The sequence below is a fragment of the Vespa mandarinia genome, chromosome 25 (assembly GCF_050613455.1).
Source record: "Vespa mandarinia isolate Hongniang chromosome 25, ASM5061345v1, whole genome shotgun sequence".
NCBI lineage: Eukaryota > Metazoa > Arthropoda > Insecta > Hymenoptera > Vespidae > Vespa > Vespa mandarinia.
The window spans coordinates 1860001-1878707 of record NC_140834.1 but is presented as its reverse complement, the minus strand read 5'-3'; the positions used below and the strand labels follow the sequence as shown (position 1 = coordinate 1878707).

Here is an 18707-nt window from a genome sequence, read left to right as displayed (position 1 = left end):
TATTTAATTTGTTTTTCATTTACCAGACATTATCAGACTCATTTCAAATTATTAAACCTTTTTTGATTGTAGAATAAAAATATGCATCTAAGTGCAGAAAAAAACGGGGAACTTTCTTTCGTCAAATGTTAATCGTACCATGTAAAGTAAAAATATCAACGAAATAACTTAGAGACTGTTTTTTTTTGTTGTTGTTTCATCTGATGTACGTGTGTTCTGTACAAATATATAATTTTTTAAATGAACATTAGAGAACGTAACTGTGAATAAATAATAATTTACATAAAATTGCAAATTTGTCTTGAAGATTTCTATTAGATAGGAAAAAATTACCAAATCATTGTAGCGGCCTGTTTTAATTCAACCTGTATGTTGGCTTAAGAAACGATTAATTATTTCAACAGCTATTAACACAGCAGTGAGATATCTGTAGGCTCTTATTCAGTCGACAAATGATACGAATATAACACTGACACGTCAAAGAATTGTTTGGACACTTGTTTGCTGAGATACATGACAGGTCCGTCATGTTCGAGAGACAAAAGTGAACTGCGGACGAAGAAGACGATAAGAGAGGGGCGAGTTCGCAAAGCGCATGCGCTTAGGAAGAAGGGATGGAGTAATATGCGATGTAAAGAAAGGGTATAAGATAATGATATAATTGTTGGAAAGGGATGCAGGTGTTTAATTGCATATAATTAGACCGATAAAAGAGGAGAAATGTATAAAACTCGATAAATGTGTGTACCATATGTATTGACTTCAATAGAATTCTTTACGTTCACACGAATTTGAATTATTGAGCGATTACTATAAGGAGCATAATTGGAATACTTAATGAAGGTAGGCGAACTGAAGGGGTTGAAATCAATCGATGGACGGGAGTCACTTTAGACGGCAGTATGTCTTCGAAAGATGAAGACTATCTCGACAACGAGTACTATACTTACAATCGATGGTTATTTCGATTGATAGGCTTATGGAAATATCAGAGATCGACGAAGATATTGATTTACGTTTGTTTCATTATTCTTATACTAATAATTACGGTATTCGAAGAGGTAAGCGTCAATAATTCGATTAACGTTTAACAAATTGATATGATATTTGTTAGTATATAATAAAATCTATAATAGGCTGAATAATTTATGTGATATCATGTTTAATAAAAATAAATAATGAAAACGATCTATATACTTTAGATTCATGCAATCATCACATCCGAAAGAGATTTAAATTCAATTGCGAAATTACTGGAAATGACATTGCCTACATTATGCTCCGCATCATGCTATCACAATTTAATATTAAATACTGCAATTGTGTGTATTTTATTAAAATCGAATGGTTTTATTAAATCTATCTAATTTCAAATAACACACGTTCAATTCGTTAAAAAAATCAATTTAATACTTAAATACGTACAAATTTCAGATGAAGAGAATTCTTCATCGTATAGACTGCGATTGGAAGAATCTTGCAAACAAGCGGGAATTATTAATACTGAAAGAGTATGCTAAAATAAGTAAAATGTGCACCACTGGAAATATAAGTATGTTATCTAGCATTCGGTAGTTATAACAGTGTTAGGTATAAATATATATTGTTTCTTTCACATTTTCAGTCTCCTTTTATTTGTACATTGGATTTTTGATATTTCCATCACTTCAACGTTTAATTCAGTACACCTTCGGTGTAGTAAGCCACAATGAATTAATTTTACCCGTTCGTTTTGATCATTTTATGAAAAATCGTGTAGGTTACTATCTTGCTCTTTGCATTCAGTACGCAGTAATAATCATTCTATGCACGGTAGCGATTGCGAACTACACGATGTTTGTTGCAGTAATACTGCATGCTTGCGCATTGTTTAATATCGTCGCGTAAGTAAACAATCAAAATGATTATCGTGCTGAAAGTGAAAATTTTCAATTGAGTATATACAACTTGGAACATTTTTAATTTAATACAGATGGAGAATAAATGAAAGATTTGAAGATAAACGAAATAATTGTTACTGTAGCAATGAGAATGACAAATTATTAGCCGAAGACGAATGGATTGTTAATATCATAGAATTCCATAAATCTGTCATCGAGTTTGTATCGCATTATACAAATCTTCCTCTTAATTATTTTCACAATTTACAAATGCTATTGTAATATTATAATTATTCACCTTTTGTTTTCCTTTGACTCTTTTCAAGATTTGTCGATTTAATGAAACTGTTTTACGAGACAACTAATCTGTTCGAAGGATTTCTGGCAATGCTTATCATCATGATAGATTATTATTATGTAAGTAAAATGTTTGCTAAGAGAGAAATATTAAATTTTTAAAATATATTCCCATTACCTGGATAAATCTTGAGAGTGTAAGGGACATTTCTTGTTAGTTATTTCAGTTACTTTCTTCTACTGTAAACAAGACCGATAGTTTAACAAAGTTGTTTTACGTTATTGGATCTATGTTCGTAATTTTCGCTTACTTTCATCTTGGACAAAAATTAATAGATCACAGCGACTACTTATTTGCAACATTGTAAGTATTTGCGTTGAATACTGTGTCCATAATTTCGTCCAATTTTCATATTGAATTGAATGTATGTTTACAAAACTTAATCATTATACGAATGGCTTTGTATATCTTTCCCGCATGTGTCTATAATCATACTTTACAAATTTAAAGAAAAAGGATTGTAAGAGCCAAGTTTACGAATATGGCTATATGGGATGATATTTATTTCCTTTATGAATTTAATCGTTGGCCCTAAAGGCCACCAAAGCTGTCGCATATCATTTGAATAGTGGATCGGGGAAGATTATGTCGTTGATAGGACAACCCAAAAATTTTCTCTTACAAATTCTTCCGTGGAATGTATGTCGATGTGTCCAAATAATTTACAAACGAGTTATATTTCACCAATACACGGTATTATGCATCCTGTATGAATATCAGTTTGCATGATAAATTCGAGTCTTTAAATTAACGATATTCATAATAGAATGGATTATTGTGTATTAGATGTATTCTTAAAATGGAAAAGAAAACATACGTCATTTGCATGTTGTATGAAATCGCACGAATGACTACTCAGTATTACTTTCTATTTTTTGTCCAATTCTTATGTATATGTTTGTTATATAAGATTAATGAATTTTTACAGATGTCAAATTCCGTTTTATTCGTTATCATTCAAAACTCAAAAAACAATACTATTTTTAATAATGAGGAGCAGGATAGTATGCAATTTGTCATGGAAGGGTGCAATAGTAATCTCACACAATCTATTTACAAAGGTGAATTATTTTCTTCAGTTGGAAGTATGTTATGGTCATTTCTACATACTTTATACTCATTGAAATTTTTCTTTATAGTTCATTCAGAAGTCACTGTCTTTCGCTATGGTATTATATAATTTCCAATGAATTTATAAGGAGAAAATAACATGCGACATTTGATCATTATATGGTATTGTAAGAATAGCGTAAAACTGTTGTGTTTTTTCTTTTTAAATAAATAATTTTTCGGAACAAATTACTCTCCTTATTGATTTGAATTTTTAACGAGTAAGAAAACTTACGGACAACTAATTTAATTGCAAATTAATTAATTTTATTATAATAAGTAGTAAAAATTGGAATTGTTTAAAGAAAATTGGATAAAATCGTAATTATATAATGAGGTTATCCTATGCGATTATTACATTGCATAACTACTCATTTTGTACATTTTTCGAATGACAGTATATGTTTGTATGTGTTTGTTTAGGTACGTGCGTGTCTATATAAATTGTTTCTTCATTTGAAAGTTCTAAAAAAAAATCTGGATTACAAACGAGTTTATAAAAAAAATTATTGAATAGAAAATTTTTAACCTTTTAAAGAAAAATTTTGTTATTTAATTTCTTTTTTTTATAACAACAATTTTCAGGATCATTTAAAATTATTAACTTCTCTCCTTATTTTTAAAATAAAAATATGCCATTAATAGCAGAATTAATCTACGTGAAGAAACCTAGGAATCTCATTCGTCAATTTCTAATCGCACCATTTTAAATATTTGGACGAAATAACTTAAATACCGTTTTTCTTACCGTTGTTTTATCTAATGTCCGTATATTCTATAGAAAATGATTTTATTTGTCAAGGAACATTAGAGAACGTAACCATGAATAAATAATAATTTGCTTAAAATGTCCTGAACATTTCTATCAAAAAACAAATATTATCAAATCATTGAATTAGCCTGTTGTAATTCAACCCATATGTTGGCTTGAGAAAGAACGACTGAGTATTTCAACAGTTATTAACACTGCAGTGAAATATCTGTGGGCTCTTATTCAGTTAACAAATGATACGAATATAACACTGACACGTCAACGAATTATTTGGACACTTGTTTGCTGAGATACATGACAGGTCCGTCATATTCGAGAGACAAAAGTGAACTGCGGTTGAAGAAGACGATAAGAGAGGGGCGAGTTCGCAAAACGCATGCGCTTAGGAAGAAGGGATGGAGTAATATGCGATGTAAAGAAAGGGTATAAGATAATGATATAATTGTTGGAAAGGGATGCAGGTGTTTAATCGCGTACAATTTATCCGATAAAAGGGGAGAAATGTAACAAACTCGATAAATGTGTTCCCGTAAGTATTGACTTCAATAGAATTCTTTACATTCGCGCGAATTGAATTATTGAGCGATTACTACAAGGAGTATAATTGGAATACATAATGAATGTAGACGAACTGAAGGGGTTGAAATCAATCGATGGACGGGAGTCACTTTAGACGGCAGTATGTCTTCGAAAGATGAAGACTATCTCGACAACGAGTACTATACTTACAATCGATGGTTATTTCGATTGATAGGCTTATGGAAATATCAAAGATCGACGAAGATATTGATTTACGTTTGTTTCATTATTCTTATACTAATAATTACGGTATTCGAAGAGGTAAGCGTCAATAATTCGATTAACGTTTAACAAATTGATATGATATTTGTTAGTATATAATAAAATCTATAATAGGCTGAATAATTTATGTGATATCATGTTTAATAAAAATAAATAATGAAAACGATCTACATACTTTAGATTCATGCAATCATCACATCCGAAAGAGATTTAAATTCAACAGCGAAATTACTGGAAACGACATTGCCTATATTATGCTCCGCATCATGCTATCACAATTTAATATTAAATACTGCAATTGTGTGTATTTTATTAAAATCGAATGGTTTTATTAAATCTATCTAATTTCAAGCAATGCACGTTCAATTCGTTAAAAAAATCCATTTAATACTTAAATATTTACAAATTTCAGATGAAGAAAATTCTTCGTCGTATAGATTGCGATTGGAAGAATCTTGCAAAGAAGCGGGAATTATTAATACTGAAAGAGTATGCTAATATAAGTAAAATGTGTACCATTGCAAACATAAGTATGTGAATTAGTATCCGATAATTATAATAATGTTAAGTATAAATATATATTTTTCCTTTCGTATTTTCAGTCTCCTTTTATTTGTACATTGGATTTTTGATATTTCCATCACTTCAACGTTTTATTCAGTACATCTTCGGTGTAATAAGCTACAATGAATTAATTTTACCCATTCGTTTTAATCATTTTATGAAAAATAGTTTAGGTTACTATCTTGCTCTTTGCATTCAGTACGCAGTAATAATCATTCTATGCACGGTAGCGATTGCGAACTATACGATGTTTGTTGCAGTAATACTGCATGCTTGCGCGTTGTTTAATATCGTCGCGTAAGTAAACAATCAAAATGATTATCATGCTGAAAGTGAAAATTTTCAATTGAGCATATACAACTTGGAACATTTTTAATTTAATACAGATGGAGAATAAATGAAAGATTTGAAGATAAACGAAATAATTGTTACTGTAGCAATGAGAATGACAAATTATTAGCCGAAAACGAATGGATTGTTAATATCATAGAATTCCATAAATCCGTCATTGAGTTTGTATCGCATTATACAAATCTTCCTGTTAATTATTTTCACAATTTACAAATGCTATTGTAATATTATAATTATTCACCTTTTGTTTTCTTTTGACTCTTTTCAAGATTTGTCGATTTAATGAAACTGTTTTACGAGACAACTAATCCGTTCGAAGGGTTTCTGTCAATGCTTATCCTGATGATAGATTATTATTATGTAAGTAAAATAATGTTAGTAAAATGTATATGTATATACTATATTACTATAATGTAAGTAAAATGTTTGGTAAAACAGAAATATTAAATTTTTAAAATATATTCCCATTATCTGGATAAATCTTGAGAGTGTAAGGGACATTTCTTGTTAGTTATTTCAGTTACTTTCTTCTACTGTAAACAAGACCGATTGTTTAACAAAGTTGTTATATGTTATTGGATCTATGTTTGTAATTTTCGCATACTTTCATTTTGGACAAAAATTAATAGATCACAACGACTACTTATCCGCAACATTGTAAGTATTTGCGTTGAGTACTGTGTCCATAATTTTGTCCAATTTTCATGTTGAATTGAATGTACGTTTACAAAATTTAATACGAATGGGTTTGTATATCTTTTCCGCATGTGTCTATAATCATACTTTACAAATTTAAAGAAAAAAGATTGTAAGAGCCAAGTTTACGAATATGGCTATGTGGGATGATATTTATTTCCTTTATGAGTTTAATCGTTGGCCCTAAAGGCCATCGAAGCTGTCGCATATCATTTGAATAGTGGATTGGAGAAGATTATGTCATTGATAGGACAACCCAAAAATTTTCTCCTACAAATTCTTCTGTGGAATGTATGTCGATGTGTCCAAATAATTTACAAACGAGTTATATTCCACCAATACGTGATATAATGCATCCTGTATGAATATCGGTTTGCATGAGAAATTTGTGTCTTTAAATTAACGATATTCATAATAGAATGGATTATTGTGTATTAGATGTATTTCTAAAATGGAAAAGAAAACATATGTCATTTGCATATTTTATGAAATCGCACGAATTACAACTCAGTATTACTTTTTATTTTTCGTCCAATCGTCATGTTTATGAATATTGTATAAGCTTAATGAATTTTTCCAGATGTCAAATTCCGTTTTATTCGCTATCATTGAAAACTCAAAAAATAATACTATTTTTAATAATGAGAAGCAGGATGGTATGCAATTTGTCATGGAAGGGAGCAATAGTAATCTCACACAATCTATTTACAGTGGTGAATGATTTTTTTCAGTTGGAATTATGGTATGATCTTTTCTAAATACTTTATAATGATTGAAATTTTTCTTTATAGTTCATTCAGAAGTCACTGTCTTTCGCTATGGTATTGTATAATTTACAATGAATTTATAAGGAGAAAATACCATGCGACATTTTATTATTATATAGTATTGTATGAGTAGCGTAAAACTGTTGTTTTTTCTTTTTAATAAAAAATTTTTCGAAACAGATTACTCTCATTTGTTAGTAAAATTTTTAACGAGTAAGAAATTTTACGGACAACTACTTTAATTGCAAATTACTTAATTTTATTATAATAAGTAGTAAAAATTGGAATTGTTTAAATAAAATTGGATAAAATCATAATTATGAAATGGGGTTATCTTATGCGTATGACAGTATATGTTTGTATGTGTTTGTTTAGGTTCGTGCGTGTCTATATAAATTGTTTCTTCATTTGAAAGTTCTAAAAAAAAATCTGGATTACAAACGAGTTTATAAAAAAAATTATTGAATAGAAAATTTTTAACCTTTTAAAGAAAAATTTTGTTATTTAATTTCTTTTTTTTATAACGACAATTTTCAGGATCTTTTAAAATTATTAACTTCTCTCTTTATTTTTAAAATAAAAATATGCCATTAATAGCAGAATTAATCTACGTGAAGAAACCTGGGAATATCATTCGTCAATTTCTAATCGCATTATCTTAAATATTTGGACGAAATAACTTAAATACCTTTTTTCTTACCGTTGTTTTATCTAATGTCCATTTATTCTGTAGAAAAGGATTTTCTTTATCAAGGAACATTAGAGAACGTAACCATGAATAAATAATAATTTGTGTAAAAGTACAACATTGTCCTGAATATTTTTATCGGAGAACAAATAATACCATTACCAAATTATTGAATCGGCCTGTCGTAAGTGCTCTCAACCAGTATGTTTGATTTGGCTTAAGAAAAAGTAATTAATTATTTAAACACCTGTTAACATTAACGTAAATATTTTCAGGCACTCAATCACATGACAAATGATACGAATATAACAATGAGACGTCAACGAATTATTTGGACACTTGTTTGCTGAGATACATGACAGGTCCGTCATGTTCGAGAGACAAAAGTGAACTGCGGTTGAAGAAGACGATAAAGAGGGGCGAGTTCGCAAAGCGCATGCGCTTAGGGAGAAGGGATGAAGTTAATATGGGATGTAAAGAAAGGATATAAGATAATGAATATAATTGTTGGAAAGGGATGCAGGTGTTTAATCGCGTACAATTTGTCCGATAAAAGGGGAGAAATGTATAAAACTCGATAAATGTGTTCCCGTAAGTATTGACTTCAATAGAATTCTTTACATTCGCACGAATTGAATTATTGAGCGATTACTACAAGGAGTATAATTGGAATACTTAATGAATGTAGGCGAACTGAAAGGGTTGAAGCCAATCGATGGACGGGAGTCTCTTTAAACGGCAGTATGTCTTCGAAAGGGGAAGACTATCTCGACAACGAGTACTATAGTTACAATCGACGATTATTTCGATTGATAGGCTTATGGGAATATCAGAGATCGACGAAGATATTGATTTACGTTTGTTTCATTATTCTTATACTAATAATTACGGTATTCGAAGAGGTAAGCGTCAATAATTCGATTAACGTTTAACAAATTGATATGATATTTGTTAGTATATAATAAAATCTATAATAGGCTGAATAATTTATGTGATATCATGTTTAATAAAAATAAATAATGAAAACGATCTTCATACTTTAGATTCACGCAATCATCACTTCCGAAAGAGGCTTAAATTCAATAGCGAAATTATTGGAAACGGCATTGCCTACATTATGCTTCGGATCGTGTTATTACAATTTAATATCTAATGCTGCAATTGTCCGTATTTTATTAAAATCGAATGGTTTTTTTTTTTAATTTATCTCATTTGTAACAAAACATGCTCGATTCTTTAAACGGATTAATTCAATACTTAAATACGTACAAATTTCAGATGAAGAGAATTCTTCATCGTATAGACTGCGATTGGAAGAATCTTGCAAACAAGCGGGAATTATTAATACTGAAAGAGTATGCTAAAATAAGTAAAATGTGTACCATTGGAAATATAAGTATGTTATCTAGCATTCGGTAGTTATAACAGTGTTAGGTATAAATATATATTCGTTTTTTCATATTTTCAGTCTCCTTTTATTTGTACATTGGATTTTTTATATTTCCATCAGTTCAACGTTTCATTTAGTACATCTTCGGTGTAATAAGTTACAATGAATTAATTTTACCAGTTCACATTGAATATTTTATGAAACATCATATATGTTACTACTTTGGTCTTTGCATTGAATGTGCAGCAATAATCTTCCTATGCACAGTAGCAGTTGCGAACTATACGATGTTTATTGGAATACTATTGCATGCTTGCGCATTATTTAATATCGTCAGGTAAATAAATAATCAAAATGATTATCGTGCTGAAAGTGAAAATTTTCAATCGAGTATATGCAACTTGGAAGATTTTTGATTTAATACAGATATAGGATAAATGAAAGATTCAAGGATAATCGAAATAATTTTTATTACAACAATGAGAATAATAATTTATTAGATGAGAACGAATGGATTGTCGATATCATAGAATTCCATAAATCTGTTATCGAGTTTGTATCGTATTATACAAATCTTCCTGTTAATTATTTTCACAATTTGCACATAGAATTATAATATTATAATAATTGACCCTTTGTTTGTTTTTTGACCCATTTCAAGATTTGTCAATTTAATAAAATTGTTTTACGAGGCAATTAATCTGTTCGAATGGCAATGCTTATCATCATGATAGATTATTTTTACGTAAGTAATATGTTTGGTAATAGAAAAATATTAAATTTTAGAAATATACTCCAATTATCTGGATATATTCTGAGATTGGATGGGGACATTTCTTGTTAGTTATTTCAGCTACTTTCTTTTACTGTAAACAAGACCGAATGTTTAACAAAGTTGTTATATGTTATTGGATCTGTGTTTGTAATATTTGCCTCCTTTCATCTTGGACAAAAATTAATAGATCAGAACAATTACTTATTCGCAACATCGTAAGTATTTGGGTTGTAATAATGTGTCCAATAATTTCATCCAATATTCATATTGAATTGAATATATGTTTACAAAAATTGATCATTATATGATTGGATTTGTTTATCTTTTCCTCATGTGTCTATAATAGTACATTACTAATTTAAAGAAAAAGGATTGTAAGCGCCAAGTTTACGAATATGGGACGATATTTATTTCCTTTATGAGTATAATCGTTGGCCCTAAAGGCAATCGAAGCTGTCGCAATTCATTTGAGTAGTGGATCGAAGAAGATTATGTCATTGATAAAACAATCGAATAATTTTCTCCTACAAATTCTTATGTGATCACGTATATCGATGTGTCCAAATAATTTACAAATGAGTTACATTTCACCGATACGTGGAATTATGCATCCTTCTTGAATGTCAGTTTGCATGAAAAACTCGTGTCGTTAAATTAACGATATTGATAATATAATAAATTATTGAGAATTAAATGTTTCTTTTTTTTTTTTAAATGGAAAAGAAAAATTATATGTCATTTGTATGTTGTACGAAATCGCACGAATTTCTATTCAGTAATATTTTCTTTTGTTTGTCCAATTCTTACTGTGTATATATATATATATATATGTGTGTGTGTGTGTGTGTGTGTGTGTGTTATATGACATTAATATAAAGATTTTTTTCAGGTGTCAAATTCCATTTTATTTGTTATCATTGAAGACACAAAAAATAATATTATTTTTAATAATGCGGAGCATGATTTTATACAATTTATCATGGAGGGATGCAATAGTATTCTCTCACAGTTTCTTTATTCAGGTAAATTATTTTTTCTTCAGATATATATATATATATATATATAATATGATCTTTTTTAAATTCATTATATTGATTTGAAATCTATTTTTTTTTCTTTTTAGTTCATCCACAAGTCACTGTCTTTCGCTATGGTACTGTATAATTTGCAATAAATTTATACGGATATAATATCATGCGGTATTTGATCATTATGTGTTTTAGAATATTTTAAAGATGTTTATTTATTTATAAATTAATTTATTGTATTATAATAATAAATTAAAATAGAATTCGTTGAAATAAAATTAGATGAAAATAGTAATTATACAATGAGTTACTCTTATACGATTATTAAAAATACAGCTGATTGTCAAACTATTTCGTAAGTCAGTGCATATATGTGTGTGTGTGTATGTGTGTGTGTGTTTGAATGTTTGTTTATGTGAGTGCATACGTACATAAATTGTCGGTCTACTTGAATATTCAAATGAAAATAATTTGATTCCAAAAGACTATAAAAAGAACAAAAAAAAAAAAAAAACGAAAACGAAAAAAAGAAAAAAAAATTATTGAATAGAAAAATTTTTATCCCCTTTTTAAAGAGAAATTATTTCTTTCCATTCAATTTCTCCTTTCATTTGCCGACAATTTTCAGTCTCATGTCAAATCATTAACCTTTTTCTGTTCCTTTTTGTAAAATAAATATATTTAACTTTTATTCGTAGAATTATTAAAAAAAAAAAACGAACGAAAAATAACTAAATACTTTTTACATTTGATTAATTTTTAATTAATTAAAATTAAAACACCATCTTATATAAAATATTTTCCCTATATTACACATATTGATAACATAGATACTGTTCTGTTATATTGTTATATCTAATTTACGTATATTCCGTAGAAATAGATTCTTTTTTTTCTGTTCTTTTTTTTTTTTTTTTTAATTTAACATTTAAAAGAACGTCTGCCTACGAGTAAATTAATAATTTGCGTGAAGAGTGCAAATTTATCTTGAATATTTTTACCTGAGAACCAAAAAGAAAAAAGAAAAAAAAAAAAGAAAAAAAAGAAAAAAAAAGCTAAAAGAGAACGAAAAAAAAAAAAAAAAGAATACGAAGTCATCGAAGCTTCCTATTGTGAGTGCTTCATCCTCTGTATGTTTGTTAGGTTTAAAAAAAAAAAAAAAAAAAAAAAAAAAAGAAAAAAAAAAGGAAACCAACGATTTAATTATTGGAACACTTATTAACATCAGATATAAATATTTTTAGATACACATCGTTCAGACGACGAATATAATATTGTCCATGTGAAAAATCTTTTGGACTTATTTTTATTTGCTGTGATACATGACAGTTCCTGTCATGTACGCAAGACAAAAGTAAAAACTGGACGAGATCGAGGACGGAGAGTGGGGGTAATGAATTTGCAACGCGCATGCGCTTCGAAAGAAGTGGGGATGAAATACATGAAAAACGTAAGAAATGATATTAGATAATAAAATAATCGTCGATATAGTATATAGTTTGTTTTTTAATCATAAACATTTATTATCCATAGAAATGTTTTATTTAGTTTATTTATGTAATAACAAGGGAACGAAAAAAGAAGAAAAAAAAATGTATCATTTTAAAATGTGCAACGATTTGACGAGCGTATTTTGAACAAATCTTATCCTTAATAATTTCAAGACACAATCGTCGTATTTAATACAAACGACATATGAAGAAAATTACGAAATGTTTTTTTTTTTTTTTTTTTTTTTTTTTGAGTGATCGAGAAAAGTTCGTAGATAATTTCAAAAAAAGAAAAAAAAAATCGATAACTCCTTTCGTACGACAATTTAATTTGACCTTTTTCTTTTTTATTTTTTTATTTTTTCATTTTTTTTCTTTTTTTTGCAGATTGTAAAACAACGATACAAGGACGTCAATGTACGATATCAAATATCTTTTGTATGAATTTTATCGATAATCGTTATCACAACGTGACTTTTGACCTAATTGACTATAGAAGAAAGTTTTCAATGATGAGTAAAGAGATAAATTTCATTTCGAAACGCACGCTTTTTATCATTCGTTTTCAATCGTGGGTCTGTATATATTTGTGCGTGTGTGAGTTTGTCTGTGTATATATATATATATATATTTATGTGTACACATATATGTGTGTGTGTTTGTGTATATATATATATATATTTTTTTTTTAATGTGTGTATATATATACGTTTGTGTGGTTTTTGTGTGTTTGTGTAATCGTAAGAAAGATTTTCCGACTTTCTCATTCCCAGAGATCTTTTCACAAAGAATGGAAAATAATGATTTTCTTTTGATCATAATATTTTCTCAAGGATACGAATAAACCATAATGGCATAAGTTGATTTCACCTTGTTTTTATTAATTACTTTCACGACTGACGCATTGCAGAAAGTATTATTATTATTATTATTATTATTATTATTATTATTATTTAATCAAGAGATTGTTGATTAAAAAAAAATGACCAAAATGAAATTTTTTGAAGGATGAATAAAATTGCGATGTATATATACGAGATATGTGTATGTCTCTGTGTGTGTGTGTGTGTATGTGTGTGTACATATAAATTCTGATCGATGTAAATCTTTCGATAGATCATTTCCTCCATTTTTTTTTAATTCTTATTTACTTTCTTTTTTTTTTTACTTTAAATTAAAAAAAAAAAAAAAAAAAAGGGATTCTTTTAAATTAAATTAAAAAATTTTTGATTCAATGCTTTAAAATTTTATTCTAAATTTTTTATTTTAAATCGATTTAAAAATTTTTTTTCTTTTTAAAATAATGTTTCGAAGAGCTTCATATATATATATATATATATATATATATATATATATATGTTATTTAGAAAAAAGATTTAGTAAGATCGAAGTTTAGAGATAAAGATCTATAGATCAATTTCGTTATTCGTATTTAATACGTTCATGTGAATATTGATATCGATCTTATTCGAGTATTATATTTTTTATATAATTTGATAATGACGTATTATAAAGATCAAGATTAAGATCTATATTAAAAGATAATGTTTGAAGGTGATCATAAACTGGATGATCAGTTGATAACATTTTCTATATCATGTAAAATTAAAATTGTTTAATGTTAAATTAAAGAAAAGATTGAAAATAAATATTAATATCGGACGTCATTAAATCTATTATGATCTATAGATCATGAATTGGATCACCACACTAAACTGTAATGATGATGAAAAAAAAAAAAAAACAATAAGAAAACAAGAATAAAAAATTGAATGATTCTAAAATTAATATTAATAACGATCTCATTTAAGATCATTTCTTAAAATATTATGATCGCCAGATCATAAACTGGATCATCGATTCATAACAGAGAGATTTATGATGATGATAAACAAAAGAGTAAAAAAATTGAATGATTTTAGAATAAATATAAAAATCAATTATTTTTTTTACGTAAACGATGATCTATAGATTATGAACTGGATCATGAGATGATAATACTGAAATATATAATGTTAATGAAGAAATCATATAAAAATTAATAATATTAACGTTAATCATATAAGATCATATTTAAAATAAATGAAGATCTATAGATTATGAACTAGATCATAATTTAATGATATTTATATACTATGATGATAAAGTAGGAAGAAAAGAAAAGAAAAAACCGATTAATTTAAAAATCTATTATATAAGATCATTTTTCAGTGTAATTATGATCTATAGATCATGGGAGTGGATTTGTTAGCTGATAATATTGATACGTATAATAATTATAAAAAAGGAGGATAAACAATTATTAATTCAAAAATTAATGATTCAAATATTATTTTTAAAATAAATGATCTATAGATATTTTTTTTTTCGAATAAATGATATGTATTAACAAATAATGATCTATAGATCTATTAGATCATTTATTTGAAAAAAAAACCTGTAGATCATGTTAATATATATTTTATGATGATAAAAAACAAAACAAAAAAAAAGACAAATAATTTAAAAATCGATCATATTAGATCATTTCTCTGACAAATTATGATCCATAGATTCTAAATTGGATCATCAATTGATAACAATGACATATATAATGGTCGTAAAAAAGAGGATAAAAATAACAATAATTGACAAAATTAATGATGCAAGATAACTTCTCAAAAAAATGATGATCTATATATAGATCATCAAATAGATCATTATTCAATAATAACAATATATAAACATATATTTTTATGAAAAATAATCTCGTATCATTAACTTTTTAATTATTCCTTTCATTTATCATCTCATTTACGATCATTATATATTTCAATATTATCACCCAATGATCCAATCTATGATCTATAGAACATAATTTGTAAGAAAGATGATCTTATATGATCGAATTTCTAAATTACTCCTTTTTTTTCCTTCCTTTCTATTTTATCATCATAACATATAATATGTTATAAAATAATATTAAATATTTATGATCTATAGATCATCATTTATTTAAAACATATCTATATATATATATATATATATATATATATATATATATACGTATCTGTATATATAAAAAAAAAAAAATAAATAAATAAATAAATAAATAAAATAAAAGAAAAGTTAGAAAACTCGTATAGATAATTACGATCTTAATGTTAGAACTGGATCGTAATGTATTATCGATTAATATAAGTTGAAGATTTAGTTTGATAAATGATCGAGAGTGCTGACTTACCAAGCATCTTGCTTAGATCGGCGTTGTGAAGATCAGGATTCTCGTCGGCCAATTTCTTGCGCTCGACCTTTGCCCAGACCATGAAGGCGTTCATCGGACGACGTATCCGTTGTTCCTTCAGGCTACGTTGCGCTGTACTGCCAGGATGGCACATCTTCACTCCTGTGGGAATCGGTGAGATTCCTTGTTGATAGTCTAAGGATGGTCCCGATGCTAACCAGGACATGTCTTCCAAACGTTGCTGTGCCGGTCCACTCAACATCCCCGGTATCTAAATTATGAATTAATTTATTTCTTGAAATTTCTACAAATTTTTTCTTTTGTTACTATTATTATTATTATTATTATTATTATTATTATTATTATTTTTATGATTATTATTATTATTATTTTTATGATTATTATTATTATTATTATTATTATTATTATTTTTATGATTATTATTATTATCATTATATTCGTTATTTGTCGTACTAAGAGATTTATTTTTTTTGGAAATTGATTTAAAAAAATGAAACATGAAAAAGACGAAGGAAAAATGTGTATTATTTATTGTTTTTATTTATCTTTTTCTCGCTTATCATATTCTCGATATTTAAATGACGAATTATTTATTATTTCATTTGTTGTTCCTATTATTATTATTATTATTATTATTATATTTGTAATTTGTCGTCTAAGAGATTTATTCGTTTTGAAAAATTTTTTTTTTTACTCTATTGAATAAATTTTTTTTTTTTTACTCTATTGAATAAAAGAGATAATGTGCCTTGTCATTCAAATTCTATATACGCTCACACACACACACACACACACACACATATATTAAGATTTAATTGAATTATTTAAAAATAAAATTTATTGCTTTTATTTGTTCTTTTTATTTTTTCTTTTTTTGTTTTGAGAAATTGAAATTAAGAATTAAATTGATGATTTTTCAAATACGATGATTATATTATTACTATTATTGCATTATATTTGTTATTTGTTGTTTAGAAAATTTATTCATTTTGAAAATTAATACAAAAGAGTAGAAACAAAAAAATCAGATCTGCGAACTGAGTCATTTATTGTTTTTATTTATCTTTTTCTCACTTATCATTCTTGGTATTTAAATGGCGAATTAATTATTATTTTTATTGTTGTTATTATTATTATTATTATTATTATTATTATTACTATTATTTTTATTATTATTATTTTTATTTTTTTTTTATTATTATTATTTTTTTTTATTTCTATTATCATATGTATTTTATTTGTCATTTAAGAAATTTATTTATTTTGAAAATTGATTGAAAAGGATAAAAAAAAAAGAAAAGAAAAAGAAGAATAGAATACGTGTCTGTCATCCAAATTCTATATATGGAGAATTAATATTATTTAAATTAATATATATATATATATATATATATTATATATATATATTATTATTATTATTATTATTATTATTATTACTATTATTTTTATTATTATTATTTTTATTTTTTTTTTATTATTATTATTTTTTTTTATTTCTATTATCATATGTATTTTATTTGTCATTTAAGAAATTTATTTATTTTGAAAATTGATTGAAAAGGATAAAAAAAAAGAAAAGAAAAAGAAGAATAGAATATGTGTCTGTCATCCAAATTCTATATATGGAGAATTAATATTATTTAAATTAATATATATATATATATATATATTATATATATATATTATTATTATTATTATTATTATTATTATTATTGATAATAGTAATGTTATTATAATCTTAATAATAATATTATTGTTATTAATTTTATTTTTATTATTATATTAATTATCAGTCGTTTAAGAAATTTTATTCATTTCGAAAATTGATTCAAAAGAGCAAAAGACATATTTATTATTCAAATTATTATTGACATAATTATATATCCCGAATTTAACATGAAAAAAAAGAAATTAGAAATGAGACAAAATTATAAAAGAGAAAAAAAATAGTTCATACTAGTTAGTATAAATTATTCTATTTTTAATTATATTATATATAATAACAATAAATAGAAATCTGATATATATATATATATATATATATATATATACAAAATTTATATTTTCAATTTAACATAAAAAAATAGAGGATAAAGAATATGAAAAGAAAAACAATAATCTTCATTTGTTATTATAAATAATTAACCTCTAATATATGCTATATATCATAAAAATAAATAAAATTTCATATATATATATATATATATATATATATATATATATAAATGAAATGAAATAAAATACATATATAAATCATATTCCTAATTTTGAATATAAAAAAAAAAGTCTTAAATCTCTTTACACAATATCAATTTAACAATTCAAATCTATCAAATATAACCTTAAAGTCGAACATTCAATTTTACCTTTGACACGTAATAACAAGTCCCCATCTCTACCAATATAACGATTATATTTCTCAAACAATAACAATAATAATAAATAGTCAAATCTAATAACAATAATAATCGATATAAATCGCTTTCTAGAAATAAACCATAAGCGTAGGTGTTAGATGGATACATATAGGGTGGACCAAAAGTCATTAGACGTATTCAAAGATTTTTTTAAAAATAGATATATAAAAATTCGATTATTCGCAATTAAGATGAGTTAGATTAATTTAATTCGAACGAATTACGAAAACTATCTTTTTAGATTTGTGATATTAGAGAAATTCTAATCGTTAATTTAATAACATTTAGATAAACGTTTGAATTTAATATTTAATATAACCTCGTAAGATTTGGCCCATCTAATGATTTTCGACCTGATTCTATGAAGAATCGTCGT

General features: G+C 26.1%; 4 protein-coding genes across 4 annotated transcripts in view; 3 read left to right on the top strand and 1 right to left on the bottom strand.

The window, feature by feature from the left end:
- The window catches only part of LOC118446587 (uncharacterized), a 128641-nt gene that overhangs the window by 79094 nt on the left and 30840 nt on the right, over positions 1–18707 (bottom strand). Inside the window, exon 3 of the mRNA XM_035877448.2 lies at positions 15894–16164. Coding sequence (XP_035733341.2) covers positions 15894–16164 — 271 coding nt within the window. The remainder of the gene's footprint in view (positions 1–15893; positions 16165–18707) is intronic.
- Positions 903–3428, top strand: LOC146872193 (uncharacterized). The gene is made up of 9 exons (XM_085664059.1): positions 903–1061; positions 1203–1322; positions 1435–1552; positions 1625–1883; positions 1973–2098; positions 2207–2297; positions 2396–2541; positions 3167–3323; positions 3378–3428. The coding sequence occupies exons 1-9, from the start codon at positions 903–905 to the stop codon at positions 3426–3428; spliced, it is 1227 nt and encodes a 408-aa protein (XP_085520185.1).
- On the top strand, positions 4802–5459 carry LOC146872192 (uncharacterized). Its single transcript, XM_085664268.1, has 3 exons — positions 4802–4960; positions 5102–5221; positions 5334–5459. Exons 1-3 carry the CDS (start codon positions 4802–4804, stop codon positions 5457–5459), a joined length of 405 nt encoding a protein of 134 aa, XP_085520394.1.
- LOC146872191 (uncharacterized) lies at positions 8270–9591 on the top strand. The gene is made up of 5 exons (XM_085664261.1): positions 8270–8578; positions 8676–8889; positions 9031–9150; positions 9266–9383; positions 9456–9591. Exons 2-5 carry the CDS (start codon positions 8731–8733, stop codon positions 9512–9514), a joined length of 456 nt encoding a protein of 151 aa, XP_085520387.1. The 5' UTR covers positions 8270–8578; positions 8676–8730; the 3' UTR covers positions 9515–9591.

What these genes read in the sequence shown, in the direction of transcription:
- LOC146872193 (XM_085664059.1), top strand. Translation starts at nt 903, where the DNA reads ATGTCTTCGAAAGATGAAGACTATCTCGACAACGAGTACTATACTTAC. An exon ending in TAATTACGGTATTCGAAGAG is followed by an intron (nt 1,062 to 1,202) that starts GTAAGCGTCAAT and finishes TATATACTTTAG; the next exon opens with ATTCATGCAATCATCACATC. An exon ending in GTGCACCACTGGAAATATAA is followed by an intron (nt 1,553 to 1,624) that starts GTATGTTATCTA and finishes TCACATTTTCAG; the next exon opens with TCTCCTTTTATTTGTACATT.
- LOC146872192 (XM_085664268.1), top strand. Translation starts at nt 4,802, where the DNA reads ATGTCTTCGAAAGATGAAGACTATCTCGACAACGAGTACTATACTTAC. An exon ending in TAATTACGGTATTCGAAGAG is followed by an intron (nt 4,961 to 5,101) that starts GTAAGCGTCAAT and finishes TACATACTTTAG; the next exon opens with ATTCATGCAATCATCACATC. An exon ending in TAATATTAAATACTGCAATT is followed by an intron (nt 5,222 to 5,333) that starts GTGTGTATTTTA and finishes TACAAATTTCAG; the next exon opens with ATGAAGAAAATTCTTCGTCG.
- LOC146872191 (XM_085664261.1), top strand. Translation starts at nt 8,731, where the DNA reads ATGTCTTCGAAAGGGGAAGACTATCTCGACAACGAGTACTATAGTTAC. An exon ending in TAATATCTAATGCTGCAATT is followed by an intron (nt 9,151 to 9,265) that starts GTCCGTATTTTA and finishes TACAAATTTCAG; the next exon opens with ATGAAGAGAATTCTTCATCG. An exon ending in GTGTACCATTGGAAATATAA is followed by an intron (nt 9,384 to 9,455) that starts GTATGTTATCTA and finishes TCATATTTTCAG; the next exon opens with TCTCCTTTTATTTGTACATT.